This window comes from Oncorhynchus gorbuscha, linkage group LG13 (genome assembly GCF_021184085.1).
Source record: "Oncorhynchus gorbuscha isolate QuinsamMale2020 ecotype Even-year linkage group LG13, OgorEven_v1.0, whole genome shotgun sequence".
Lineage (NCBI taxonomy): Eukaryota > Metazoa > Chordata > Actinopteri > Salmoniformes > Salmonidae > Oncorhynchus > Oncorhynchus gorbuscha.
In genome coordinates, this window is record NC_060185.1 from 41676907 (window position 1) to 41704585 (window position 27679).

The 27679-nt window shown below is 45.0% G+C and overlaps 1 protein-coding gene and 1 non-coding gene across 5 annotated transcripts in view; both read left to right on the forward strand.

Annotated features, from left to right (window-relative positions):
* LOC123992885 (huntingtin-interacting protein 1-like) overlaps positions 1-27679 on the forward strand; it is a 47773-nt gene extending 20094 nt beyond the window's left edge. For 3 of the 4 annotated variants that reach the window (XM_046294495.1, XM_046294497.1, XM_046294498.1), the window contains exons 2-32: positions 3136-3199; positions 3743-3885; positions 4999-5055; positions 8923-9003; positions 9465-9541; positions 9891-9952; positions 11417-11557; positions 11842-11899; positions 12068-12143; positions 12325-12474; positions 12735-12835; positions 13127-13199; positions 13352-13535; positions 13731-13819; positions 14197-14313; positions 14454-14465; positions 14704-14805; positions 15650-15844; positions 15945-16092; positions 16329-16415; positions 16923-17030; positions 17373-17509; positions 22257-22367; positions 22526-22584; positions 22821-22914; positions 23942-24042; positions 24275-24380; positions 24596-24719; positions 24907-24968; positions 25149-25266; positions 25379-27679. In XM_046294495.1, the coding sequence (XP_046150451.1) occupies positions 3136-3199; positions 3743-3885; positions 4999-5055; positions 8923-9003; positions 9465-9541; positions 9891-9952; positions 11417-11557; positions 11842-11899; positions 12068-12143; positions 12325-12474; positions 12735-12835; positions 13127-13199; positions 13352-13535; positions 13731-13819; positions 14197-14313; positions 14454-14465; positions 14704-14805; positions 15650-15844; positions 15945-16092; positions 16329-16415; positions 16923-17030; positions 17373-17509; positions 22257-22367; positions 22526-22584; positions 22821-22914; positions 23942-24042; positions 24275-24380; positions 24596-24719; positions 24907-24968; positions 25149-25266; positions 25379-25389 (3048 nt within the window). In that variant the 3' untranslated portion in view covers positions 25390-27679. The remainder of the gene's footprint in view (positions 1-3135; positions 3200-3742; positions 3886-4998; positions 5056-8922; positions 9004-9464; positions 9542-9890; positions 9953-11416; positions 11558-11841; positions 11900-12067; positions 12144-12324; positions 12475-12734; positions 12836-13126; positions 13200-13351; positions 13536-13730; positions 13820-14196; positions 14314-14453; positions 14466-14703; positions 14806-15649; positions 15845-15944; positions 16093-16328; positions 16416-16922; positions 17031-17372; positions 17510-22256; positions 22368-22525; positions 22585-22820; positions 22915-23941; positions 24043-24274; positions 24381-24595; positions 24720-24906; positions 24969-25148; positions 25267-25378) is intronic. The other variant, XM_046294496.1, reaches the window with a different exon arrangement.
* LOC123994278 lies at positions 16469-16576 on the forward strand. The gene has a single exon (XR_006831622.1). It is a non-coding gene; the product is annotated as a small nucleolar RNA SNORA16B/SNORA16A family (small nucleolar RNA).

Consider the following 27679-nt stretch of genomic DNA (forward strand, 5'->3'; position numbering starts at 1 on the left):
TGGGTTTGTGCACATAGACGACGTTGTTACCGGTGATGTCTGGTGAGGATCTGCCTTACAACAGGCCTACAAGCATGCGAAACAGTGTTTAAACTAGAGGTCGACCGATTATTATTTTTCAACGCCGATATCGATTTATTGGAGGACCAAAAAACACTGATACGATATTTATTTGTAAGAATGACCATTACAACTACTGAATGAACACTTATTTTAACTTTAATATAAGACATCAATAAAATCAATTTAGCCTCAAATAAATAATGAAACATGTTCAATTTGGTTTAAATAATGCAAAAACAAAGTGTTGGAGGAGAAAGTACAAGTGCAATATGTGCCATGTAAGAAAGCTAATGTTTAAGTTCTTTGCTCAGAACATGAGAACATATGAAATAATAAGCTGGTGGTTCCTTTTAACAGGAGTCTTCAATATTCCCAGGTAAGAAGTTTTAGGTTGTAGTTATTATCGGAATTATAGGCCTATTTCTCTCAATACGATTTGTATTTCATATACCTTTGACTATTGGATGTTCTTATAGGCACTTTAGTATTGCCAGTGTAACAGTATAGCTTCCATCCCTCTCCTCGCTCCTACCTGGGCTCGAACCAGGAACACATCGACAACAGCCACCCTCGAAGCAGCATTACCCATGCAGAACAAGGGGAACAACGAGTCTCAGAGCGAGTGACGTTTGAAATGCTATTAGCGTGCACCCCGCTAATTAGCTAGCCATTTCACATTGGTTACACCAGCCTAATCTTGGGAGCTGATTGGTTTGAAGTCATAAACAGCGCAATGCTTGAAGCTTTGTGAAGAGCTGTTGGCAAAACGCACTAAAGTGCTGTTTGAATGAATGCTTACGAGCCTGCTGGTGCCTACCATCACTCAGACTGCTCTATCAAATCATAGACTTAATTATAACATAACACAGAAATATGAGCCGTAGGTCATTAATATGGTCGAATCCGGAAACTATCATCTCGAAGAAAACAAAGGTTTATTCTTTCAGTGAAATATGGAACCGTTCCATATTTTATCTAATGGGTGGCATCCATCAGTCTAAATATTCCTGTTGCATTGCACAACCTTCAATGTTATGTCCATTATTATGTACAATTCTGGCAAATTAGTTCGCAAAAAGCCAGGCAGCCCAAACTGTTGCATATACCCTGATTCTACGTGCAATGAACGCAAGAGAAGTGACACAATTTCACCTGGTTAATATTGCCTGCTAACCTGGATTTCTTTTAGCTGAATATGCAGGTTTAAAAATATATACTTCTGTGTATTGATTTTAAGAAAGGCATTGATGTTTATAGTTAGGTACACTTGGAGCAACGACAGTCCTTTTTTCGCAAATGCGCACCGCATCGATTATATGCAACGCAGGACAAGCTAGGTAAACTAGTAATATCATCAACCATGTGTAGTTATAACTAGTGATTATGATTAAGTTTAATGCTAGCTAGCAACTTACCTTGGCTTCTTACTGCGTTCGCGTAGCAGGCAGGTTCCTCGTGAGGCAGGTGGTTAGAGCGTCGGACTAGTTAACCGTAAGGGTGCAAGATTGAATCCCCGAGCTGACAAGGTAAGAATCTGTCGTTCTACCCCTGAACAAGGCAGTTAACCCACCGCTCCTAGGCCGTCATTGGAAATAAGAATGTGTTCTTAACTGACTTGTCTAGTTAAGTAAAGGTTAACTAAAGGTGTAAAAAAACCACACAAAAACGGCAAAATCGGCGTCCAAAAATACAGATTTCGGATTGTTATTAAAACTTGAAATCGGCCCTAATTATTCAGCCATTCCGATTAATCGGTCGACCTCTAGTTTAAACCCTTTACAATGAAAATCTGAAGTTATTTGGCTTTTTACAAATTATCTTTGAAAGACAGGGTCCTGAAAAAGGTTGCTGTCAGTGTGTGTGTGTTCTAATTGTTCAGTTAAAGTATGGTGTTTGAAACATTAGGGTTAGGCTTTGATTGCTACATAGACTTGTAGCCTACTGAATGTGTCAACACCTCTTTGGGCCAGGTATCCCGCTAGCGTGCCACGACGACAACATCCGGTGAAATTGCAGAGCGCGAAATTCAAAATACATAAATCATAATATTAAACATTCATGAAAATACAACTGTCATACATCATTCGTTAGCTTACAATCATGGTAATTGAAACACTTTGTCCGATTTACGAAAGGCTTTACGGCGAAAGCATTGCATTTGATTGTCTGAGGACAGCACCTCGCATACAAATGGATTATTTAAAAAATTTAGCAATAAAATTAATCACTTACTGAAGATCTTCCTCTGTTTGCAATCCTAAGGGTCCCAGCTACACAACAATTGGTCATTTTGTTCAATGGAGTCCTTCTTTATATTCCAAAAAAGGCAGTTTAGTTGGGACGTTTGATTCAGTAATCCACTCGTTCAACATGCAGACAAAGGAATCCCAAAAGTTTCTAATCAATCCTCAGGTACTCTGATTATGTAAATAAACAATACAATTTAAGACGGAATGTAGTATGTTCAATACCGCCGATAAATGACGAGGTTCTTGCCCTCATTCACGCGCGCCACAAGACTCCCGTCCTAATGAGGGACACCCTGGAAAAACTACAATTTACTTGTTAATTTTTCAAAAAACAAGCCTGAAACCTTTTATAGACTTGACATCCAGTGGAAGCCATAGGTACTGCAATCTGGGTACTTTTTGGTTGGAAATTCAATAGGCCAACATAGGAATGGCCTGGGAGCTCAAAAAACACCTTTTCCGGGTGGATTTTCCTCTGGTTTTTGCTTGCCATATCAGTTCTGTGACACTCACAGGCATAACTTTAACCGTTTTAGAAACTTCAACGTGTTTTCTATCAAATACAACCAATTATATGCATATCCTAGCTTCTGGGCCTGAGTAACAGGCAGTTTTACTTTGGGCATGTCAGATTATCCAAACTTACAAACACTGTCCCCTAGCTCGTAGAGGTTAACAGTAGTTCACTTTGGCGTCTGCTAAATCACCTAAAAATAAAGAATTTTGTGTGTTCTGTGTTCCTTGAGTGAGAAGTGAAAAGCATTGCCCTGATTTGGTATTTTCTGTCTCTTTCCTCTTTCCTTCCACTTCCCCCTCTGCACAGGCTGTGAGCATCAACAAGGCCATCAACACGCAGGAGGTCGCCGTCAAAGAGAAGCATGCCAGGAATATCCTCCTTGTGGAGTCGGGTGTGTCGCTGTGTGTGTGTGTGTGTGTGTGTGTGTGTGTGTGTGTGTGTGTGTGTGTGTGTGTGTGTGTGTGTGTGTGTGTGTGTGTGTGTGTGTGTGTGTGTGTGTTGGATAGAATCTGTTTTCCTCTGACTATAGAGAAAGGAGAACTGTGTTTATGTTGATTCCCATGGGTTTGTGGAAGCTCTTGAGTGTTCCTTCATGACTCAGGGTTATGTTTGTGCAAAACAACAGTATTGTAACCTGACCGTGGTTGTCAGCCGGGATCAGGCCATTCATTTAGCTATGTGTCTGAGAAAGAGACTGAGAGACGGACTCCTCTGTACGGTCTTTCTGTGAGATAAGTTCAGAGATGTGTGAGAGGTTTTCAGCCCCTCTTGAGAGAACAATGGATGTTGAATAGGCAAGCAAAACACCTCTCTGTTAACTCCCCCAGCACATTTTATCATAGCAGCCTTCATCAGAGTATGTGTGCTCTCTCTGCCATCTCCTGTGTGTTTCTCCTTGACTGGTTCGTCTCACCCTGTATCCTGGGGACCCACCATGAGAAGGGCGCCCACACCTTCTGGGCGGCGGTCAACCGGCTGCCGCTCTCCAGCAATGCGGTGCTCTGCTGGAAGTTTTGCCACGTTTTCCACAAGCTGCTGCGAGACGGCCATCCCAACGTAAGTCTGAACCCACCAACACAGCCCTGATGGGACACACACCTGGGTCGCGATCTTTAAGGCGTGCAATAGAAAACATTTTGCAACAGAAATGAGCATTTGTTATTGGGCAAGACTCTGTAGTCCCTCCCAGTTTCACTCCGTTTTCTTAATGAACACGATCCTGAACATGCTGCATGCCAGGGACATGCGCATCTCTCCGTAGACTTGTGCTCAAGAGGTCTCAAATGAAACATTATTCCCTGTTTATTACTCGGCTGGCTTTGGTTTGAAGCTATGCAGGATAGGGCCAGGGTTGGGCTTGAGTGGGAGACTGACATTCTGACGCTCTGTGATCCCTAAGATCCCACAACACTTATCCCAAGACTAGGGTTATTAACCCTGGTCGCCCTGTCTTAATTCCTAATCCAGCTCTCCTCATGCCCAGCTTCCAATTGGCTCATTTCAAACCCCTCTCTTGTCCTCTCCCCTGCAACTCTTCCCCAGGTCATTACTGTAAATAAGTAAGTGTTTTCCGTTAACTTACCTGGTAAAATAAGGTTTAAGTCAACTAAATATAGGGGCGGTTTCCCGGAAACAGATCAAGCTTAGTTCTGGACAAAAAATATATTTAAATGGAGATTCTCCGTTGACCATGCTTTTAGTCCAGGACTAGACTTAGTCTGTGTCCAAGAAACCGGCCCATAGGGAATATCATTTGAGATTTGCACTTAATTCAGAATAGCCGTTAGTCTGGTCCAAGATTTGTATGTGCTGCCGTGCCAAGTCATATTGCATTGTCATGCCAAATGCAAACAGATCTGGGGCCAGGCTACATGGCCTCTACTTTTATGAATATATCCTACTGTACAGTGAGATGACAACTCATCAGTTTAGCCAAATTAACTACAACACCCCATGCAAATTATCAGCATAGTGCTGTTCACACACCCCCATACACATTCACTTCTGAGCACCCTAGCGATTGCCCAACACACTGGCCTTGAACACACCCACACAATGCATACAGTACAACTTCACATGTAGTGTTCTCTGTTGAATCAGCAACACTCTGAACTTTTGTCTTGTGGCTTCAGTCTTGTCTAAATTCTCTTTCTGTGTCTGTGTGTTCAGGTGATAAAGGACTCGATGAGGAACAAGGCGGACCTCAGTGACATGAGCAGAATGTGGGTAAGGACCAGAACACCGCACCGACGTTTGCCATTAGGGCCCTAAGGCCAGGAAAAGCTCTCAGCCCCAGTCATCATGTCTACCACTCTTAGCCGGCAGGCTGGTTATGGACACATTGGATGCGTCAGAAATGGCACCCTATTCCCTATATAGTGCACTAAGTTTGACCCTGTTCAGAAGTAGTGCACTATATAGGGTAGGGCTGACCCAAATTAGTCGTTTGGTAGATAAGTTGGTCAAATGCAATTTTTGGGGGGTCGAGCAGTAGCATATAAATATATGTTTCTTTTTTATGGCACATGAGAAACATGTCTTATTTGCGCCCATCTCGGTGAACTAATCCATTGTGGAGGCTGCGGGGATGGCACGGTCCAAGAAGAAGGGGTGTGTGGCTAAGCTACACAATACACGTCTCTCTCTAGAATGCACGATCTCCCGACAATTTGTGCACTGTCATTGTTGTGTGATTTGATTGTTAGCGCACATAAGTTCCTCATTACATACCGTATATCAGCAGTAGTACATTTACTGTTAATTCCTAGAATTTTGAATCTACAATGTTTGTTTGGTTACGGTAATTTATGTTAATGCATTCAATATATTAATCCAGTCTTTTTTACCGTTCTCATTGTCAGAGTGGACACGTTGTTTGCAGAGCACACAACCTATGCTACACTTGTGAGAAAGTAGTTTTTGTTTTATTTAATTTGATTTAATTCCATTTACGAATAGTGATTGTCTTTTTTTTGGAGTGCTCCTGTCAATGTTGAGTAAGGACGCGGGCCTGATTACCCGTAGAAGTAGACCTATAGGCTACCTGGCCTGCGTGCAAATGTAGGCATATAAATGTGCCCATTTGGGGGTCTGATAGTATTTCTGATTGGCTTAACGCACCACCACTAAATGACCTGTGGTGCTTCTCAGTCATGTTTTCTTCACCTCAAACAGCATGCAAACAAAGTCTGTTTCTACATTCATTGAGAATGACAGTAGTTCCTCAATGTATTAAACAAATCTTTCCAGCTCTCCTTTTCTCTCCCAGCGTGAAAGGGGATAATGGCATGCTCTGATCCAGTGGAAAATAGCCCTACTGCTTGTCCCCTGTGTAAATGGCCTACAGCTGTGTCTGTCCTGAGCTCACTGGTGCAGGAAACCTTGAGGGCCCTGAATATTTTATACAATGTTCCAAGTTTTCTAGCATGAACTTCAGGCCTGACCAAGTTAATAGTTGATACAATGTTTCTAGTGCATTGCAGACAGGCCATATGTCGCCAATGTGATTTATAGTCTCATTTCATTTTCTCTGGCTATTTCCTACCTGCAGGCTGCAGTGTTATTGGTTGGCTTTATATGTACGCTATTTGTATGTAGTTGACATACGTTTTATGGTTGTATCATTTTCATTTTGAGACATGAAGACGTTATAATAAATGAGATGAAACTGTTAGACAAAAATGTGCATATGAAAACCATAACTGGCACTCGGATGAATTGGCATTCCATAGGGAATATGATGTATGCACACATGACTGTAAGTCGCTTTGGATAAAAGCATCTGCTAAATGGCATATATTATTATTATTATTATTATTATGTGATTTAGAACACACGTGTCATGGACAGTGACTGAGGGAGTAAAATCATAATCATCACCACCATGTCATCATTATTATCAGCGTGGTGTGTCCATGCCGGTCTGCTGTCAGTGTTGCCAACGGAGAGACCGACATTCTAATAGGTGACAGACACACAGCAATGTGGTTCTGCTAAACCCGAGTCGGACTAAATAACACACGCTGCTGTTATGGTATCCTAATGGTGCTACTGTGTATAAACTATTGCTTTTTGGGTTGGGGGGGTGGGGGCTGTTTCCATCCAGGTGAATGATTGATTCAGGACTGTTGACTGTTATTTTTACATGAAATAACCACCTTTCAACAAGAGTTGCCTCTGGGTTGCAGCAGTAAAGTGGAAGAAACGATTACTGCTCAGGCATTCAGTGAGTAGGAGGGTAGTAGGGACAAGTCACCTTTTCCTGGTAGTACACTTAGTCGTGTCTCTCTTGGTATTTGCTAATGGGACAAAATATACTAGGACTCTGGGAGAGGGACATTGATGACCAGTACTGCTTCCTTCCTGTTGTGACATCACATTGAGGGCCCAAGGAAAGGGAAGCGAGAAGAAGCAATTGACTTCATAGCTGGCTATTCAGTTTTTGACACACACACACACACTACATGATGCGTGGGTTGACTCATAACCCACAATCCTTGTGGTTATATCTGTTGGCGGGCGGGTTTAAGGTAATTTAAAAAATGGTGTGGGGGTCAAGTTGAATAAAGAGAAAATAATACCTATAGATATGAATTGCACTAGAATTATACATAAACTTAAATTGCACAACAATTACACAACAATTACACATTTTTCTTTCATTATTTTAGGCTATCTGGCATTCGTGCGTAAGCAAGCCTAAGCTTTAGGGACTAACTGTACGCGCGCCCTAGGCCTTCAAATAGGCCTCTGGCACGTCAAGGGAACTGCTGTTCAGATGGGTTCAATAGAAACTGAACTCTGGACACTGACTGGAGGTAAATAACATCTCACAGTCTTAATATTAACTCCTGCAGAATTAAGCATTACTTACAGTGAAATTGTAAGCAACAATTTGGCAACAATACTTTATTTATCCAGAACAATATTTTATTTCAGTATCTTGAAAGAATGCAAATGTTCAGTCAGCACCTCTAAATCTGTATATCTTTATATATGGTTAGTACCAGTCAAAAGTTTGGACACTTACTCATTCCAGGGTTTTTCTTTATTTTGTACTATTTTAGAATAATAGTGAAGACTTAAACTATGAAATAACACATATGGAGTCATGTAGGTAGCAAAAAAGTGTTAAACAAATCAAAATATTTGAGATTCTTCAAAGTAGCCGACCTTTGCCTTGATGACAGCTTAGCACACTCTTGGCATTCTCTCAACCAGCTGTCTGACTCTTAATGTTGTCTTTCAATAGCAGCACCATATCGCCAAGTGAAATTCTGAGTGTGTAAATATACTTGGCAATAAAGGTGATTCTGATCAGCATCATAAAAGCTGATAAGTATTTCAACCACATACAATATGCATCAGATCTTATCAGAAACATGTTGGGTTGTTTTCACAACTTCCTATTTCCTTGCAACCAGTCAAACTGATGCAGTCTTTGTTTTATTTTTTAGCTATTGCATTTTCTCCCCAGTCCCTAAACATCTTTGCTCTGCGAAGAAGCAGAGATGACAAATAGATCTTTACTGACGTCAACTAGATTTAAACATTCATTCTATCCATTTATGACATTATTCTGGTGAGCATTTCTTTTGTCTTCTAGGGCAACATATAATGACAGAAGAGAAGCTGCATGTATCTAGTTATAGATGATAAAAATGATAAGCAGAAACCTATCTGAAATCAGGCTAAACTAATCTTGCTCCCCCTGTCAAAAAATTGTTCTGCCGTCTTTGACTGTAGCCTACAATGCATTTTCTATATTTGCGGGTTAGGGTCGGGTGTGGGCCTCAGATTTTCACGTTATCACGTAGTCGAGCTCTGCTGATGGGTTAGCAATCACGAGAGGGTGCAGGTGAACAAAGAGCTGACCCGCACACCACTAACACACAAACATACATACTATTGACACACGCATACAGTGTAAGACTTTGCAGAAGCAGATCCATTTTATTTCATGATAAAATTCCTTCTGCAACTAGCTATCCCTTTCGGAACTCTCCCAAGCCTCTGGAGAAGATCATGTCTATCTCACTTTGATCTGGTCTCCCTCTCCGGTGTCTCACTCCATCTGCTCCCCTCTGCCCTCAGGGTCACCTGAGTGAAGGCTATGGGAAGTTGTGCAGCATCTACCTCAAACTGCTTATCACCAAGATGGAGTTCCACGTCAAAGTGAGTAGTGCCCCAGCCTGTATGACTGACTGACAGACAGACCAGTCTCCTTTCTCTCTCTCTCATATACCCTTCTCTAGGGGTATTCCTCACACAGACACACGTCTCTAAAACTAATGGCCTTTTAGGAATTAGTAGATCATAGACCGCTAAGCTCGGTGAAATACTGCAGGCAGCAGACTTGGTGTTGCTCTGGAGGTTTTAGTCGTTGTTCCTGATTTTTAAATGGAGATGCCTATTGAATTGGGAAAAAACTAGGGTAAATCTCGATTGTATTTCCTTGATTCCTCACGTCCTATCTCCTCATCTCCTTCTCAAAGAACATTGTAGCAGAAGACCTTGAATCTTCTCCTCCGATGAGTTTTGAGAAGGAGGGAAGGCGAGATGAGACGAGGAATCACAGAAATACAATTGAGATTCAGCCCCATTTCTGATATGACTCGTTCTTCTCTCTCCCCCAGAATCCCCGTTTCCCTGGCAACCTTCAGATGTCAAACAGGCAGCTTGACGAGGCGGGAGAAAACGACGTCAACAACTTGTGAGTGTCGCTTGCCTTTGTTGTTCGCACTGAAGCACAGAGGGCTGCATCTATAATGATACATATTCTAATATACCCCCAATGTTCCCTTTGATTATGATTACAGGTGTTGAACATGACAAGAAAATGCTACATTATTTTTGTTATTGCCTTCTATTAGACTCCATATAGAGCATATGACTGTTGTTATATGTATACAAACCAACTCCGGGTCATTGCTACATGGGTCTTACAGCCTCTGTATGTGTGATGTGTAGGATATGCCTCCACTTTACATGCTGTGGCCCCTCGAATCCAACACCTTTGTGTGTGTTTGGTGTGTGTGTGCGTGTGTGTCCTCTCACTACAGCTTCCAGTTGACAGTGGAGATGTTGGACTATCTGGAGTGTGAGCTCAACCTCTTCCTGGGTGGTAAGCTATTTCTCTTCATATTTATATATAGATGTCATCTGCAACCGCGCGTATCACACACAACCTGGTTCTACATTTTACATTTACATTTAAGTCATTTAGCAGACGCTCTTATCCAGAGCGACTTACAAATTGGTGCATTCACCTTATGACATCGAGTGGAACAGTCACTTTACAATAGTGCATCTAAATCTTAAAGGGGGGGGGGGGAGAAGGATTACTTATCCTATCCTAGGTATTCCTTAAAGAGGTGGGGTTTCAGGTGTCTCCGGAAGGTGGTGATTGACTCCGCTGTCCTGGCGTCGTGAGGGAGTTTGTTCCACCATTGGGGGGCCAGAGCAGCGAACAGTTTTGACTGGGCTGAGCGGGATCTATAATGATACATATTCTAATATACCCCCAATGTTCCCTTTGATTATGATTCTAGCTTTTATATGTCAGGGTCATGTTCATCCGTGCACACAACGGAAAACATTTTGCAACCGAAAACAGAAATGAGCGTTTCTTAAGTCCAGGTTGTCCCTTTTTTTTGTTTTTGTTCATTCTCTTCCATTTGAGGCATAATGAACATGACCCTCGTTTTGGCGTCATAGGCTACGTCCCAATAGCCACACTAGCATACCACCTAGAATGTGTGCCCAATACATTGCTTCATTGAAAGTAGCGTACTAGCATGGACATTTAAAACAGCTATACAGTACTCTCCTGTCTCCCTTCCACTATATGCTCTTCACAAAGTAAAGCACATATTTCATCTTCCATTTGTCTCAACATGATTGCCCTTCTGCCTCCGTTTGAACACTCTCAGTAGGACTCATTTCTACCCTGTCTCCTCATGTCACACACACACACACACACACACACACACACACACACACACACACACACACACACACACACACACACACACACACACACACACACACACACACACACACACACACACACACACACACACACACACACACACACACACACACACACACACACACACACACACACACAGAGAGACTCTTTGCCTCCCATCAGGAGAGATGTTTTGCAGAGGCTAAAGCATCACGTCACCCAAGAACTGAGACTGTGTGTGTCGGGGTTTGGCTGCACAGGAAACTACACCTCTGTGTGGAGGGAACGACTGGGTCTGTAGGGACTGACATCAGAGCAAAGGAGATGGAGGGACTGAAAGTGAGCTGTAATGAGAAAGGAAGAAAGAGACTGTTGGAGTACATACTCATTGGTTGATTGACCGACCACCTGCGTGCACATACACACGCACGCACACTGTGTGTGTGTGTGTGTGTGTGTGTGTGTGTGTGTGTGTGTGTGTGTGTGTGTGTGTGTGTGTGTGTGTGTGTGTGTGTGTGTGTGTGTGTGTGTGTGTGTGTGTGTGTGTGTGTGTGTGTGTGTGTGTGTGTGTGTGTGAGGGAGAGATGATCACTGATATGTGCGTGTCCACCCTTGCAGTGTTCAGCTCCCTGGACATGTCGCGGTCTGTCTCGGTGACGGCGGCGGGCCAGTGTCGCCTGGCTCCCCTGATCCAGGTCATCCTGGACAGCAGCCACCTGTACGACTACACCGTCAAGCTGCTCTTCAAGCTGCACTCCTGTGAGTCCAACACACACGCCCCCCACTGGACAAATGGCAGAGTGACAGCCTGAATACCTCATACTTGGCTACTAATCTAAGGCCAACAGTTTTTCCTGTGATCTTCCCAGAAAATCTGTGGCTATTCCAAGGGCACATAATTCACACAATTTTCTTGGTCATATCATAGGCTTAGGAAATGCCTAAAACCTGAGTACACACACACACACTCTGTAGTACATTCACATTCTCAGTAGTTTCACATACACACACACATTCCAAAACTGTTTGTCTGTCTGTTCCAGGCCTTCCTGCTGACACACTCCAGGGCCACAGAGACCGCTTCCAGGAGCAGTTCAAGAAGTAAGTTCACACACAAGTCATGGACCCGCGTCCCAAATGGCACCCTATTCCCTATGTAGTGCACTAGTTTTGACCAGAGGTCATAGTGCTCCGCCACATGACCTAACTAAGTTGTGATGATGGTGGAGTGTTTCATCGGTGTGTGTGTGTGTGTGTTGTCTCTGCTAGGCTGAAGAGTCTGTTCTACCGCTCCAGTAACCTGCAGTACTTCAAGAGGCTCATTCAGATCCCACAGTTACCTGAGGTAAGAGTCCTCCTGAACTAGCCTGTAGATTAGACAGGATCTCTGCTGTGTATTTTCAAGTAAATACTGTTGCTTGCTCTTGAGGAATTTGGGCCCAGGTTGCTGTTCAGCTACTTGGGTTAAGTGCTATACAAATACAATTTGATTAATTATGCTTGCGCTCTCTCTGTCTGTCTGTCAGAACCCACCTAACTTCCTGCGGGCGTCGGCGTTGTCGGAGCACATCAGTCCCGTGGTAGTCATTCCAGCTGAGTCGTCCTCCCCCGAGACGGAACACATGGTGGACCTGGTGACAGAGGACCTGGTGGATACCGACATCCCCGTCCAGCCGGTAGCCCATCTGAACATGTCCCATTACTGCGGTCTTATGGGGGCCGTTTGTAACATGCCTTATTGTGTGTGAAAGATGAATTTCGTGCACTAGCTGACTCGCACACGGAATGCATTTTTTTCACAAAATATGCCATGTTACAGATGGTGCCCTTCCTGTGCTCTGTCTTAGTAGTTCTGTGTCTGTCAACTGAACATAATGAAACCTAAAGCCTGTAGGACGACTGTCTGTCTCTGTCTTGCTGTGTTGGTTCCGACTAGGCTGCTGTGGTAGAACCCAGGTTCGACGACCTCTTTGGCACGTCCGCCGCCACGGACCCATTCAATTTCAACAGTCAGAACGGGATGCGCAAGGACGACAAGTAAGACACCAGAACCAAACTGCTGCACTCTGGATGAGCGAATTTGACATTTGTAGGATATCCTTGGTCTGTATAGATTGTCACACAATTCAGACCACACTGACCTCCAATAGAGGTATTCGGAGGCATTGAAATCCCTGCAGCTTTCCGTCCCAGAACATTTTGCAATGGAAAACCGAAAATACGCTTTTTGTCTTTGGCCACATCCAGCCATTTCTCTCCCTGTTTCGGACTGTTTTCCTCTATTCGGTGCCTAATGAACACGACCTTGTCCTGTCCTGTTTCCATTAGGGACCGCCTGATCGAGCAGCTGACACGGGAGATCCAGGCACTCAGGGAGGAACTGGAGTCCTTCAGATTGGAGGTGAGGAGGTTTAATGAGGCACTTGAGCCACTACAGAGGCAATTCTCCATAATACCTAAACTTCTGAGGCAGTGTGTTTACATACTGTTGAACCAGAACACTCTCTCCCTCCTCTCTTTCTTTCTTTCTGTCTCTTTCTCTCTCTCTCTCAGAGTGGGCGTCTGCGCCAGGCGCTGCGGGGGCGTGTCGATGAGCTGGAGGCGGAGCTAGCAGAGCAGAGCCACCTGAGGATGCAGGCGTTGGGAGAGGGCGAGTTCCTGCGGGCGGAGCTTGACGACCTGCGCCGGGTCAAAGAGGACACGGAGAAAGAGCAGCGAAGCCTCACCGAGATCGAGAGTGAGTCCAGGGACAGCCCGCCAGACAACCCCAGGCCTCAAGATTTACATGAGTCACTCAAATATCTTCTTACTGCACCTTCAGCTGATATCAATGCCTACATAAAGTTTTTGAATTACGTGTGCATATCTCAAGTCAGGATTCAGCCATCTGACTGCTGTGACAATAACAGCTCTGTCTGTCCGTGTGTCTCAGGAAAAGCGGTGGCCAACGAGCAGCGCTACGTCAAGCTGAAGGAGAAGTACACAGAGCTGGTGCAGAGTCACGCTGACCTGCTGAGGAAGGTAGGCCCATCCAGACCCCTTACGATCGAAGAACCTCACCCCTCAGAATCATGGTGCAGGCTTGCTCCTACCCCTCTCAGCCAGTCCCGTTTAGCTCCCTTCCCCTTGGCCCAAACCCGTCCATGTTTGCACATCTGAAGGGTCTGGATAAGTCTGAAGTGTAGTGGTAGAGCTTCCACCAATCAGAGGGTTTGGGCCAAGGGAGTGAGGAGGTGTAGCGTGTGATCAGGGACCCCTATCCATTCTGTACTATAACATTTCTTTTCATAATACACTTCTAGCAGCAATGCTCACACATTTCCTCCACATTTCTTGTTTGCAATTCTAAAAACTCTTCCCGCACCTAAAACCGTCTGTGTTTCTGTTGGTGGCTTCAGAATGCGGAGGTGACTCGTCAGATGACGGTGGCTCGGGCGGTTGAGGACGAGATGGACAGCGTGAGGAGAGAGATGCAGGAGAAGGTCAAGGCTGCCAAGGAGGCCGCGGAGAGACGGGTGAGGGCGAAACACACACTCCCACAGGGATGCACACACTCCTGAAATACTGTGTGTTTACAGTATGTATCACCTCTTTCACTTTTCTCTCTCCCCTTTTTCCCCCTCTCTCTTTCCCTCTCTCGCTTTCTTGGACACAGAGGACTTCAAATGTAATATACTTCACTCCTTCATACTACAGTACATTTTCAACTTTTTCTCCGTCTGTCTCTGATCATTTAACTGTGTAACTGAGATGCCTTGCTGTACATGTGGGATTTAGAGAGGTAGAGAGATGGAGACCTAGCAAATAACATGCGTCTCTGTTTCGTTCTCTCTTTTGTCCTCCCACATATCTCTCTGTTCTCTCCCCCGCCACTCTCTCTCTCTCCTGCCTCTGTCTCCCTTCAGGAGCAGGAACAGGTGGAGCAGCTGCAGGAGCTGCAGAGAGAGCTGATCTCCAGCAGGGCGGCGCTAGACACCCTGAAAAGCACCATGGCCACGTCTCAACAGGTAGCCAACTTTCTAACCTAAAACACCCTTGCGTCCTCTACCCAACTGTACACTCCTCATTTCCTCTCCACTCTAAACACTCACCCAACAGTACATTCCTCCTCTCCACTCTACCCCACTTGAACTCACCCTGACACCTTCAAATTGTCTTTACTCTGTTTTCTGTCTTTACATTCCACAACTCCATGTTACTCTTCCACCCATCTCTGTCTGTGTACGCTGCCTGTGTGCGTGTATGAAATTGTGTGTGGAGAGGGTTGTGTGGAGCGTCGGTGCAGACCTCGATCTCTGCATGATCCCGACACTGTGTAGTCATACCAGGCCATGAATGTCCAATTACCATTCCTCCTCTATATCGCCCATCCCTCTCTCCACTCTCCCACTCCTGTCAACCCCTATTTCTGAATCAACTTCTCTCTCGCCCCTTCTCCTTCTCTCTCACGTCCACTCCCTCCTGTCCTCACACACATGCTCTGTCACTTTGTCACACATCTCACTTACAAACTCTTTCTTCCCGTCTCTCGTTCATGTTCTTGTTCTTGTTCACATGCTCAGGAGGGGGCCCACAAACAGGCGAGGGAGTGTAGAAGAATGGCTGTTGTCATTTCCACATCTCATAGCACTTAGGGTGTTGTCTGTTAAAAGGCGGTATTAGGAGTTTATAGTGTGTGAGCCTTATCGTTCAGTTCAGCAGGGAAACGGAGATATGTACGATCCTAAAATACTGTGTATGTGTGTCACACTCTCATTCTCCTCTTCTCTCTGTCACTCATTCTCTCTCTCACTCATTTTCTCTCTCTACGTCTCTCCCCCCTCACTCACTTTCTCTCTCTCTCCGTCTCAGTCGAGTGAGGAGCTCAGTTCTCAGCTCTCGACTGTGGAATCGGAGAAGGTGGAGCTGGCGGAATCCTTGTCGAAGAAAGAGGAGGAGCTTGCAGGCTTGGGGGAGGAGCTTGAGCGTTTTCAGAGCAGCCTGGTCAGTGAGAGGGAGAGCGGCGTGAAGACTGCCGAGGCCCTACAGAACCAACTCAATGAGAAGGTGTGTGGCAGCTGTTTGTGTGCGTGTGCGCCTGTGTGTCAGCCTTTCAGTGAGTGTGTGTGTGTGATATCTGAGTCTCTCACTGACCCTGTGTGGATAGGAGAGCAGGGAGCAGGCCCTGGAGAGCCAGCTGGTGGCAGCCCGCTGGTCTGCCCTACAGGGGACTGTGGAGGAGGCAGAGAGGATAGTCCAGGACTCACTGGCCCAGCTTGACGACCCGGCACACATCAGCTGCACCAGCTCTGCAGGTCAGCCTCTAACCTTCTCCAACCTCTTCTCCAACCAACTGTCTGTCCGACCGTCTGAGATGATGCCACATTGTGAAACCCATGCTGGATGTGTGTGTGAAGCCTCATGTACAAGTAGATTGTGTATTTGTGTTCCAGGGTGTGATGTAGGATGATGTCCCCTCATAATAGTGTGCATGTTTGTTTGTATGGTGGAAGATGCCTCCCCCCTCACTGTGTACCCTCGTTGTGTGTAGACTACCTGGCGTCCAGGTGTCAGGCCTCTCTGGACTGTATGGCTAGACTTCACTCTGCCAGAGACGGCTACCTGGCAGACAACACAGGTCAGACTCAGAACTTACTCCCCTAGTCAGCTTTGTGTCATCACCGCCTACTTCCAGGCACCCATCGGAGCTGCTGTTGTTCTTGTGTAGCAGAACAAGGTCAAAAGGCAGCCACAAAACGTTACTTTCACCGACGGCCGCTGTGCAGTAAAAATAAAGGAAACTCTTGAATGAGAGGGTGTGTCCAAACCTTTGACTGGTACACATGTATATTACTTGAAGAAAAGTTCCTTTTTCAGTTTCTTGCCCACATGAAAGATCTAGATTTCTATTGTCTTATTTGATTTCTTCCCAATAGAAGAAAGTAAATCTATTTGAATATAATTGAATATGTTGCAGGTATTCATTATCCTCTTTGTGGACAGTGGAGGTTGATAGTAAAGTGCTTCTTTATAGCTAAAATACCGGGGTTTTCAGCATTACAGCCTTCAAGTACTTGAAAATGAAAGTAGCATATCCTGTTGATTGTGTTTTGGCTTTATAGTAGTTTGACCCTTGGTTCTCCAGGTGTGTCGGAGCTGGTGCGGGCAGTGACCCATCTTGCCCACCTGGTGGGCGACACCATTGTTCAGGGCAGTGCCACCTCTCATATGGTGCCAGTGGAGCAAGCGGACGGTGAGTGTGAGCTGTCCCTGTGTCTTTTCAACTGAAATGTATACTCTCACATCCAGGACAGGAATGTTCCATGATTTTTAAATAAAGTTTGATTTGAGCCATGTCTAATATAAAATTAAATAAACTCTACATCCCTATGTACATCTGTTAGAGAAGTACTGATAATGCACAGACGCAACGATAGCCCAGCCTTGTCCCCGATCTGTTTGTGCTGCCTGTCACCGGATGACAATGACCATCGGCGTTGGGAAGACTGCACAAACAGATCAGAGACCAGGCTAGCGGTTAGCCACCCACTTCCTCTAAGTCTCCATACTGTGTCTGTATCTCCCCCCCCCACAGCGTTGTCAGACAGTGTGAAGGCGTGTGGGGCCGAGGCCCTGTCCCTGCTGGGTCAGATGAAGGAGCAGGAAAGCCTGGCAACGGCAGATGGAGCCATGCTGAGGGCAGCACTGGATGGCATCCTGGCCACCGCAGAGGTCAGCCCAGTCTTTATGGTCATACAAGTATTGTTGCTGCTTTATTCTTAAGAGTAAATATGAGTACATAGTACAGTTTAGGTGCAAATTGCAGTAATTTGATTTCATAAAAACATTAGATTATTATACCATTACTAGCCGATTAAAAGGAGGAGGAGAAAAACATCCATTTTCTACGATGCAGTGCCCAGGTTAACGTTGATATTTACGATACAAAACCATTGAAAAACCTCAGTCAGGCTGCAGGGATGAAGGGATTCATGTATAAACTAGAATAGACTACATGTCCATTTTTATCTCAAAGTGAACTAGAAAAAGACAACAAGGCTGTTAGTGAACACTTGGCATTTCATCAGAAGAAGAATCACAATCAAAAAAGAACAATCACAAGTTGACGACATGTTCAAAAGATTCTGTACTATGCCTACTGGCAAGAATGTCAATCTACTTTCTGCCCTGGTGTCTATCAACAACCTACCTCTTGCTTAAAAGCTGCGATATCTCTTACTGCGTATCTCACTCAAGAGGCCGACACTGATCTTGTAGGTATCCCTGGCGGTTGGTGCTGTGTTATGTACACGTCTTCCACAACCGAGACCTCAATCGTGACAATGATCCGATCCATGTTCTTCTCTGCAGTAAAGGGTTGTGTGTTATCACAAACGGTGTCATTTGGCAGGGTTCTAGCATCGGGGCTGATTTCTGGATTGAGGCTGCCCACTGTAGAGTCGTGTTGCTGGGAGTAGCCCCTCGGTGTTCCCAAAGTAATGGAAGCCATAATGCAGCGCGTGTGCGTTGAATCAAATTCTATTTTATTTGTCACATGTGCCGAATACAACAAGTGTAGGTCTTACAGTGAAACGCTTACTTACAAGCTCCTATCCAACAATGCAGTTGAACAAAATATGATTAAGAAATAAAAGGAACCGGTAATTAAAGAGCTGCAGTAAAATAACAATAGTGAGACTATATACAGGGGGGTACCAGTACGGGGGCACCGGTTAGTTGAGGTAACATGTACATGTAGACAGAGTTATTAAAGTGACTATGCATAGATAGAATAGCAGCGGTGTAAAAGAGGAGGTGGGCATTAGACTGGGTAGCCATTTGATTAGATGTTCAGGAGTCTTATGGCTTGGGGGTAGAAGCTGTTTAGAAGCCTCTTGGACCTAGACTTATGTAGTGGAAATTTCCTGTATTTACCAAATGATGAGAGCAAACCACACACAAGTCAGAGTTATCATAAAGTCCATCTTTAATTATATGAGCTTCATCATAGCCCTGTGACTCTCAGATCAATTCAGTGTCTATAAATTATTTATTGGAGAGTCCTTACAAAACAGTTCTTGGTATCTTTTATAGCCAAGACACACCCATCTCAACTCGCATAACGAATAACAGATCTTAGGAACATTACAAAGGAAGACTTTACTTGAGAGAGGAGTACTCCATAGCCAGACAGCATTAGCTATAAATTATCGTTCAGTTTGCTCTCCTAAAACGAGGTTCTACTTCTCGTTCTTGGTACAACATAGTACCAAGACATTAGGATATATATCAATTGTCATTTTAGACACTCCCATTCTGGACAAGCTCACGGAGACACAGTGACTGGCACACAGACATTGTGGAGCCAAGAGATAATTGGTTCCCCCTCAATCGATCCATTCACATGGTTAAAAAGACATGTTTACATATGAAGACAAGCTTGACTTCTCCCCTCTCTGCGGCCCTAGTAACCGAACCCTGACAGAGAACAGATAACTGCAACCGGCCAACAGTATTATCCAAAAATAGACATTCTAATGACATATCTCACATAAGCATGAAATAAAATAAATAAAACATTTTTATTTATAAATGTTACCTAAATAATTCTGATTCTGCCACGACACTTGGCGCTCCGGTACCGCTTGCTGTAACGTTGTGTAACCGGTGTGAAATAGCTAGCTAGTTAGCGATGGTGCACGCTAATAGCGTTTCAATCGGGTGACGTCACTCGCTCTGAGACCTGAAGTAGTTGTTCCCCTTGCTCAGCAAGGGCTGCGGCTTTTGTGGCGCGATGGGTAATGATGCTTCGAGGGTGGCTGTTGTTGATGTGTGCAGAGCCCAGGTTGGTAGCAGAGAAAACAGTCTATGACTAGGGTGGCTCGAGTCTTTGACAATTTTTAGTGCCTTCCTCTGACAACGCCTGGTATAGAGGTCCTGGATGGGTGGAAGCTTGGCCCCAGTGATGTGCTGGGACGTACGCGCACTACCCTCTGTAGTGCCTTGTGGTCGGAGGCCGAGCATTTGCCATACCAGGCAGTGATGCAACCAGTCAGGTTGCATCACTGCCATCAATGCTCTCTGGTGCAGCTGTAGAACCTTTTGAGGATCTGAGGGACCCATTCCATATCTTTTCAGTCTCCCGAGGGGAAATAGGTTTTGTCGTGCCCTCTTCACGTTAGTTTGTTGGTGATGTGGACACCAAGGAACTTGACGCTCTCAACCTGCTCCACTACAGCCCTGTCAATGAGAATGGGGGCGTGCTCGGTCCTCCTTTTCTTGTAGTCCACAATCATCTCCTTTGTCTTGATCACATTGAGGGAGAGGTTGTTGTCAGGGCACCACACAACCAGGTCTCTGACCTCCTCCCTCCAATGACCTCCTGACCTCCTCACTCCAATGTTTATTGTCTTGGTATTAATGGAGGGCGCGTTAAATTTGTTCCAACAGTAGTTAGTTACAACATTCAAGTAGATCTAAATGCATATTCCCACGAAACTGATTGAGATCAAGTGGTTGGCCTAATTTGGTATTTGTGAATATTTATTTGAGCCAATATGTGTAGGCATAGGCAGATGTTGCATGGAGGATGCATTTATGCATATTTTAATATGGTATTATTCAATGATCTACTGCAGTACAAACTTTGATTGAGAAATGATGACGTAATACATTTATTTTGCGATCTGGCACCTAAAGACCACTGGTTGGGTCCCAGCATTTGTTGGGGACTGGTGTCCACCGGTGTTTGTTTTATGTCTTAGACATGGGCTCTTGTTTGCCATGCCACTTGGAAGTTTTATGATATAAAGCTTTATGTGAAGAATTAGTGCTGCTGTCCACTCCCTAGCCTACCACTCTCTGGTTGTGAATTTCACTGACACGGTTATGACATACGGTTGTGACGTTCCTGACCTGCAAACTCCTGTTACCTACAGTAACCAGTCAAAGGTTTGGACACCAGATACTCATTCAAGGGTTTCTCTTTATTTGTACTATTTTCTACATTGTAGAATAATAGCAAAGACATCAGAACTATGAAATAACACATATGGAATCATGTAGTAACCATGAAAAAAGGTGTTATATTGTATATTTATTTGAGATTCTTCAAAGTAGCCATCCTTTGCTTTGATGACTGCTTTACACACTCTTGGCATCCTCTCAACCAGCTTCATGAGGTAATCACCTGGAATGCATTTCAATTGACAGGTGTGCCTTCTTAAAAGTTCATTTGTGGAATTTCTTTCCTTAATGTGTTTGAACCATTTTTTTGTGTTGTGACAAGGTAGGGGTGGTATACAGAAGATGGCCCTATTTGGTAAAAGACCAAGTCCATATTATGGCAAGAACAGCTCAAATAAGCAAAGAGAAACGACTTTAAGACATGAAGGTCAGTCAATCCGGACTCTGAAAGTGTAGTCGCAACTACCATCAAGCACTCTCCTGAGTACCGCCACAGGAAAGGAAGATCCAGAGTTACCTCTGCTGCAGAGGATTCATTTATTTGAGTTACCAGCCTCAGAAATTGCAGCCCAAATAAATGCTTCAGAGTTCAAGTAACAGACACATTGCAACATCAAATGTTCAGAGGAGACTGCTTGCATCAGGCTTTCATGGTTGAATTGTTGCAAAGAAACCACGACTAAAGCACACCAATAATAAGAAGAGACTTGCTTGGGCCAAGAAACTCGAGCAATGAACATTAGACCGGTGGAAATCTGTCCTTTGGTCTGATGAGTTCAAATTTTTGGTTCCAAACGCTGTGTCTTTGCGAGAAGTAGAGTAGGTGAATGGATGATCTCTGCATGTGTAGATCCCACCGTGAAGCTTGGAGGAGGAGGTGTGATGGTGCTTTGCTAGTGACACTCTGGTTTATTTAGAACTCAAGGCACACTTAACCAGCATGGCTACCACAGCATTCTGCAGCGATATGCCATCCATCTGGTTTGCACTTAGTGGGACTATCAAAACTATTTTGTTTTGTTTAACACGTTTTTGGTCACTACATGATTCCATAGGTGTTATTTCCTAGTTTTTATGTATTAACTATTATTCTACAATGTAGAAAATAATAAAAACCCTTGAATGGGTAGGTGTGTCCAAACTTTTGACTGGTACTCTAGGTCTACTAAATTTACCAAAAGTCCACACCCTGCAATCATTCTGAGAACCTCAACTTCCTCATAATGCCTATTTGTGCACATTTAAACCAGGTGATGTCATCATGATAAGATGAGTCTCAGTGCCTCTTATCCTTTCAACGAAGTATGTGACCTGTGGAGGGGAGGTCACAACCCTGCTTATGATAGAAGTTGAACTTGGGCACAGGGAGGGGGAACTGAACTGTCCTTTAAAAATGTCCTTTAAAAACATTTTTGCCGAAATGTCAAACTGACAGCATCTAGAGGGAACATTAAAAACAACAAATCCAATGCCACCTCTCTTTTTCTCTTATCTCCCTCTCTCTGGTCTGTAGAAACTGCGTCCTCGGGGTCTGGAGCTGCAGCAGGGGGAGCTGGGAGATCTGGTGGAGCAGGAAATGGCCGCCACATCGGCCGCCGTGGAGTCAGCATCTGCCAGGATAGAGGTAACCAGCTCAACGTGTGTATGGGTGTGTGTGTGTGTATCACCAAAGAAGACCCAAACTAAAACAGAAATGTGTGTGGGAAAAGAATCCTCTGGTTTCATTTTACAGTAGTACCAACCAAAAGGTGTCTAATTTCCTCTATTGTATACTATTGACAGGACATGCTCAACAAGTCGCGTGCTGTCGACACAGGGGTGAAGATGGAGGTCAACGAGAGGTGAGTCTCCCACTCCTGGGTTGTGTTCATTAGGCACCGAATGGAAGAAAACAGACTGAAACAGGGAGGGACACCCTGAACATGTCCAGTAAGAAACGCACATTTTTTTTCATCCCCTTTTACATCGTTTTCAACGCGTGCCCTAATGAACACTACCCTGGCTTTGAGAATCGCATATCAAGATGTGTTGCACAGTGGAGATGCTGAACGAATGTGTCCTCTATCACCCCACATAGGATCCTGGCCTCCTGTACAGACCTGATGCAGGCCATCAAAGTGCTCGTGCTGTCTTCCAAAGATCTGCAAAGGGACATTGTGGAGAGTGGCAGAGTGAGAAACAGAAACCTATCATATGTGCATAATAATATACGGAGTGGCTGCTGTTCCGGCTTTTCTGGAACCTGACTTGCCGGGGCTATTGATATGGCCATTTATGCACATGTGCTGTATTTTGTTTTATGTAGCTGCTGCCTTCTCTGCTGCCAATGTAGCTTCTTTTCAGTGCTCCCACTATCACTTGACGTGGAGGGGGAAACGTCATATTGTACACTAAAGATATGGCCGACATGTTCCATCTATGCATTCCATGCCACATGCCTTTTTTTCTTCTCCAAGGTGTTATGGCTCAAACCTGTGCGCCTGTTCCCTACTACCATACCCCGTTCAAAGGCCCCTGCTACCATACCCCGTTCAAAGGCCCCTGCTACCATACCCCGTTCAAAGGCCCCTGCTACCATACCCCGTTCAAAGGCCCCTGCTACCATACCCCGTTCAAAGGCCCCTACTACCATACCCCGTTCAAAGGCCCCTACTACCATACCCCGTTCAAAGGCCCCTACTACCATACCCCGTTCAAAGGCCCCTACTACCATACCCCGTTCAAAGGCCCCTACTACCATACCCCCTTCAAAGGCCCCTACTACCATACAACGTTCAAAGGCCCCTACTACCATACCCGTTCAAAGGCCCCTACTACCATACCCCGTTCAAAGGCCCCTACTACCATTCAAAGGCCCCTACTACCACCGTTCAAAGGCCCCTACTACCATACACCGTTCAAAGGCCCCTACTACCATACACCGTTCAAAGGCCCCTACTACCATACCCCCTTCAAAGGCACTTACATCTTTTGTCTTTCCCACTCACCCACTGGCACACAGTCACAATCCATGTCTCTCTTAACAATCCTTCTTTAACCCGTCTCCTCCCCTCCATCTACTCTGATTGAAGTGGATTTAACAAGGGACATCGATAAGGGATCATAGCTTTCACCTGGTCAGTCTGTCGTGGAAAGAGCAGGTGTTCCTTATGCTTTGTATACTCAGTGTATATTCCAATATCATCTTTTTTCCACCAGGGGGCAGCATCCATGAAGGATTTCTATGTCAAGAACTCTCGCTGGACAGAAGGCCTGATCTCAGCCTCCAAAGCCGTGGGCTGGGGCGCCACAGTCATGGTGTAAGTAGTATCACCCTTTCTCTTCTAACTTAACCTTGTATCACAGCAGTGTTGTTACCTCTCCACAACACTATCGTGTTCTGGAATACACTCATTTAGGCCAGAAGATTTTCCTGACTACATGACCTGACCAGAAAAAAAACTCCACCCCATGCTGTATAGCCTATAACTGTTTAACTCGTAGCATGATGCACTACAGTACCCATAATGCTCTGCGTAATATATCTCATAGAGATGCAGCAGACCTGGTGGTGCAGGGCAAGGGCAAGTACGAAGAGCTGATGGTGTGTTCGCATGAGATCGCAGCCAGCACTGCACAGCTGGTGGCCGCATCCAAGGTGAGACGGTACTTCTTATATGTAATGATTTGTGGTAACTGAAACTCTGTGCTTGTGCGTGCAAGCCTGACACACTCACTCACAACCGGATCTACACATGCCAAGTTAGATCTGTCTCATCACTCAGTGTGTCAACCAGATCTCTACATGTGTTTAAGACACACCCGTGACCCATTCCCGTTGGTGACCCATCCACTCTCTGGTCTGTTGGGCAGGTGAAGGCAGACAAAGATAACGCCAACCTGGGCCGCCTGAAGCTGGCATCCAAAGGGGTCACACAGGCCACCGCCGGGGTTGTAGCCTCCACCAAGTCCGGGAAGTCCCAGATCGAGGAGAAAGGTGAGTGGATTAACAGTAGCGTGCCGTTGGATTTACACAGTGGGCGATCAACGTGAGATGTATTGTGACTGAATGTTTTGTGAGCGAATGCTGAATTTCTTTCTCTCTCCTTTATCTTCATATGTCCCTCCCTTTTCTCCCTCTCTCCTTTCACCATCTCTCTCCCTCCTATGACTGTGTGCTTCAGACACCATGGATTTCTCCAGTATGACCCTCACTCAGATCAAGAGGCAGGAGATGGACTCACAGGTAAGAAAAATATTGTGTGTGTGTGTGTGTGTGTGTGTGTGTGTGTGTGTGTGTGTGTGTGTGTGTGTGTGTGTGTGTGTGTGTGTGTGTGTGTGTGTGTGTGTGTGTGTGTGTGTGTGTGTGTGTGTGTGTGTGTGTGTTACAGGTCTAAGTAAACCGTGTGTTTGTGTGTGTTGTCAGGTTTCTGTTCTAGAGCTGGAGACAAAGCTGCAGAAGGAGCGAGAGCGTCTAGGGGAGCTCAGGAAGAAGCACTACGAGCTGGCCGGGGTGGCCGAGGGCTGGGGGGAGGAGGACGAAGGTGCGTATGTGTGTCTCAACGTGATTACGCAGAGGCACTATGGCAGAAATAGCGATTGTGTATAATTGGTTGTGTTGAAGCCCAGTCTAATATCCCTCTTTTCTCCTCACAGGTACAGGTTGAGGTCTGCTCCCCACCTCTCCTCCAACCACAAGACTAACTTCTCTCTCGCTCTGCCTCTTGCCCCATTTATACACTCTTCGGTCTTTCCCTTTATTTTTAATATTTTATGAAAGCCAAATAAAAAAGGTGCTTTTTAAAAATGATCTTGTTTCCAGCTGCTTCTAATTGGACATTGATGAGGAGGGAAAGTGGCGGGATGGATTGACTACCTGCCTGGGCCCCTTGAGAAATACCACACCAGCTGATGGTTCCTCTGTCTTCTACCAAGTATTTATTTCAGTTCTCCAACGGTTCACTTTATCCCAGTCGGAGCACCACTGTGGAGCGACCCACCGCGGGCAACAACCAGTTCTTTACAACCAGACATCCTAGAATGCATTGCACAAGGGCCAATCCCTCATGAGAGGGAGACTTGACTGATTGCCACATAGACCCCTCCCCTTGCCCTCCACCTACCTACCCATGTCTCATCAGTGCAACGAAAACAGGCGTGTTTTTCTCCCACTAATGGTTGTGTTATTATTCTAAGTGGTAGGGGTTGTTAACTTGCACCCTGTGTTAGAGGGAGAGCTAACCCCTTCCCTCCCTCACTGCCTCCTCACTTTTCTTTCCTCTTGGATCCTCTTTTTCCACTCACTGTGAGCTTTTACATCTCTAGTAGCCCAACCCAAACCCCATCTAAGCTATACGCCCACCGGGATACGGACTTCTGCCTTTTCGCCTCCTGTTTTAAAGACCATGATGACTGTTGTTGTTGTTATGATTAGAGTTGACTGTTTAGACGCCCAGCTACCCTGTGGATACCAAAAAGCCCTGGCCCATTTAATGGGGTATAAGTCTGCTAAAGGCACAAGTGTAGCGTGTCTGAGCAGCCAGAGGACTGTTGCTGGAGTTGAAGCTAGAGATTAAGTTGTGTGTGTGTGTGTGTGTGTGTGTGTGTGTGTGTGTGTGTGTGTGTGTGTGTGTGTGTGTGTGTGTGTGTGTGTGTGTGTGTGTGTGTGTGTGTGTGTGTGTGTGTGTGTGTGTGTGTGTGTGTGTGTGATTGTCTGGGGCTGCTTTGAGCCCCTGGTTGTGTTCATTAGGCACAACACGGACGAAAAGGTAGTACCTAAACGTGTCCAATATGAAACGCTTGTTTCCGCTTTCTAAATGGTATGCTACGCCGTGTCCTATTGAACAGGACACTGATCATGCTGGACCGTTGATTGGCTGTGTGGCTCTGGGCTTCTTGGTGTCTAGCGTGGCTGGAAAAAGGACTTCCATAAGCTGATGTCTGATAATTTACTCTTCTCTGAGGCACCCCCCCCCAAATCTGGTGGGAGTGAACAAGTAATAAGCAGAAAGGCAGGGAATTGGAACGCAGCCCTACACACCCACACTGCTGGGTTCTTATCAGCTTCCCCTGACGACGTAGCTGTAAAGCCTATAAAGGGAAATCGACAACTTCCATCTGTCTACAGTAGCAATAACACCTGGGCTGTGTTCATTAGGCACCAAATGGAAGAAAACAGACTGAAACAGGGAGGGTATACATGGACCTGTGTTATATGTTACATTGTCACAAGAGGGCAGTGTTGCACAGCAGAGCTACCACATTAGACTCTTATCATAAATTCTCCTCGCCTGTCTTGCCAGTGGTCAGTACTGCTCTTCAATCTGGCTTTATGAAAAGATATGGGAATACCGTATGTTGTTGAGTACACCATGAGTTAGATGAGTAGGGTTTCATCCAGTATTTGTTTTCCTTTCAAATACTTTAGCTGTGCTTGATTGAGCTTGCCTGGTGCAATGGAACCAATGAAATAGTCCCAAATGTACTTCAAAACACGCCCATCGGGCACTCCAGTCAGGCTCAATGAAACGCAATGATATTCAAGAAGTATTCAAAAGAATGTATGAATCCTATTTGGACCCTGATCTGGTTTAATCACAGTATACTGTCTCTGTGTGTGATGCTCTTTGAGTTTGTCTTCCTGCGTGTCTTAATGTCCCTTTGAGGTTTTATTATCCTGCTCTGCTTTTGGTTGTTTTCTATAAAAAGTTGTGACACTGGGTATTTAATGATGATTTAACGTGTACTTCCTGGTTATTGACCTCTCACCCTTTGGTTTGTGCCGGTAGTCCAACCAGCTCAGCCAGCCTTTCAAACTGCCGCTCACTGTAGTCGATGAGAAACACACAGTACTCAATAACATTTAAATAATGTCTTTGTATGATATACTAAAAACTATGTATCTGCGTAGAATTTTTTCCCGTTTTTGAAAATTAAATATTTCAACTTTTAATATGA